The sequence below is a fragment of the Aplysia californica genome, unplaced genomic scaffold, assembly GCF_000002075.1.
Source record: "Aplysia californica isolate F4 #8 unplaced genomic scaffold, AplCal3.0 scaffold00065, whole genome shotgun sequence".
In the NCBI taxonomy this organism is placed as follows: domain Eukaryota; kingdom Metazoa; phylum Mollusca; class Gastropoda; order Aplysiida; family Aplysiidae; genus Aplysia; species Aplysia californica.
The window spans coordinates 607,248-609,101 of NW_004797335.1; the positions used below are offsets into that span (position 1 = coordinate 607,248).

Consider the following 1,854-nt stretch of genomic DNA (forward strand, 5'->3'; position numbering starts at 1 on the left):
CACACACACACACACACACACACACACACACACACAAGCACACACACACACAGAAGCACATACAAACACGTACACACAGATATAGGTGCAAACACACACACACACGCACACACACACACACACACACACATTCATGCATGCATACACACACCCTCTCTCATACTACTGTCGTACAATGACCCATCGTCAAGGAGAAGAAAAGTGGTCGTCTTAGAAAGATGATTCTCTTGAACAGTGTCATTACAATAATAGTATCAATGAAGAAAGAAAGAAAAAAGCAGAAAGGGGGCGATAAAAGGGGATGGGGAGGGTTAGGAAGCGGTCGGTCGTACAGGTGCTTGTCTTGCAGAGGTTGTCATCAATACAGGTTCTACTAATAGCAGTTTACAATAGTGACATGAACTCACTTGGTTGTGCAGTTTATATTGAGAAAGCATTTTTTAAAGCGATATATACATAGGCCTACATTATAATATGTACTATAATAATAGTAAATGGCTAAAATAGCCCAGGTTAAAAACTATAACATTGTGGGGTTTATAGTGGTGTTTTAAGAAGCATTGTCTGCAACGGGATAAAACTGAAAACTGCGACTGCAACTACTGCAAGATGCTGAACGGTGCAAACTCAACATCCATGCTCAATTTAGTCGAGTTTTAAAAAAAGCGAAGTGGTGCTGCGAAAAAGAAACAAAAAACACACAAAAAACTACTATTCTATGGGAGTGCACACAATCTGGTGAGGTGGCTAGCCCATAGACTTGAATTATGATAAGATCCTAGATCATACACTGTCATGGCCGCCGGTATTTGCTCCCTACAAAACAATTTCGTTGGGCAGCGTGTGCACCATGAACGCACACCCAGTTTCGCTAATGTCATGTGCGTGCAGCACTCCCCCCCCAAAAAAAAAAAAAAAAAAAAAAAAAAAATTAAAAATCCCCAACCCCGCCCTTCACTTGATTCCATTTTGAGTCTAATCCTATGAAATGTGGAGTCGTGGCTGGCCTCTCAGACCCGCAAACGTATAACCGGGTGCCCACTGCGATGGGATCGGGTGGGGTCGTGGTCGGGTGGATCGCCCGACTCGTCGCCTGAAAACAAACGTGGTTGTTTTTTAAGCGACGAGTCGGGCAATCAGTTTTGAGAGCCAAGTCAGCCGCTTTGCGCCCTCAATCAGGCTAGCCAACCGACCAGACCCGACCCGATCGTGCCAATGGGCACCCGGTATAAGGTCATGGCTTCAAATCCCGTAAGGGGCCCGACATTGTGTCCTTGGGGAAGACACTTTACAAGAATATCCCTCACTTCGACCAGGTGGGAATGGATATCCGTCTATAGACAGTAAAAGACCTTGTCAGTTTGTTAGTGTTCGAGCACGTGAAATCCGCAGCTTGCACTGTCGACCGTGCCTCTGAATGATCTTGAGTCTGCTGAGAAGGTAATAATAGTTGTAAAGCGCATAGAGCATGCTACAGAGAGTGGGTATGCGCTTTATAAATATCATTATAAATGAAGCTCCCAAAAGTCAACAGGAATTACATCGCAGTAAATGATCTAGGATAGTATAAATTATATTATCATAATACAAGTCTATGAGTGCCTAGCCCTAGGATCTAGAAGAGGGGTAGGAGTGTGTGCCTTGGTTATGGTGAGTGATTCAAGCATATCATTAACATCCTGCTCTGTGAGTGCGTTTGTTTGTGTGTGTGTGTGTGTGTGTGTGGATACCTCCGATTCCTTATGCTGCACAGAGCTCTGGTCAACGTCGAGTTGCTCTTGTGGATCCTGTTCCAACTTGAGATGGGGGAGCAACGGGTGATTATGACGTAATTATCCAAATAGTAGTGTGTGT

The 1,854-nt window shown here is 44.3% G+C and overlaps 1 protein-coding gene across 1 annotated transcript in view; it reads right to left on the bottom strand.

Annotated features, from left to right (window-relative positions):
• LOC101861427 (glucose-6-phosphate exchanger SLC37A2) overlaps window positions 1-1,854 on the bottom strand; it is a gene marked incomplete at its 5' end in the record, with an annotated part of 45,137 nt that overhangs the window by 25,468 nt on the left and 17,815 nt on the right. The window contains 1 exon segment of the mRNA XM_013079829.2: window positions 1,731-1,796. Coding sequence (XP_012935283.1) covers window positions 1,731-1,796 — 66 coding nt within the window.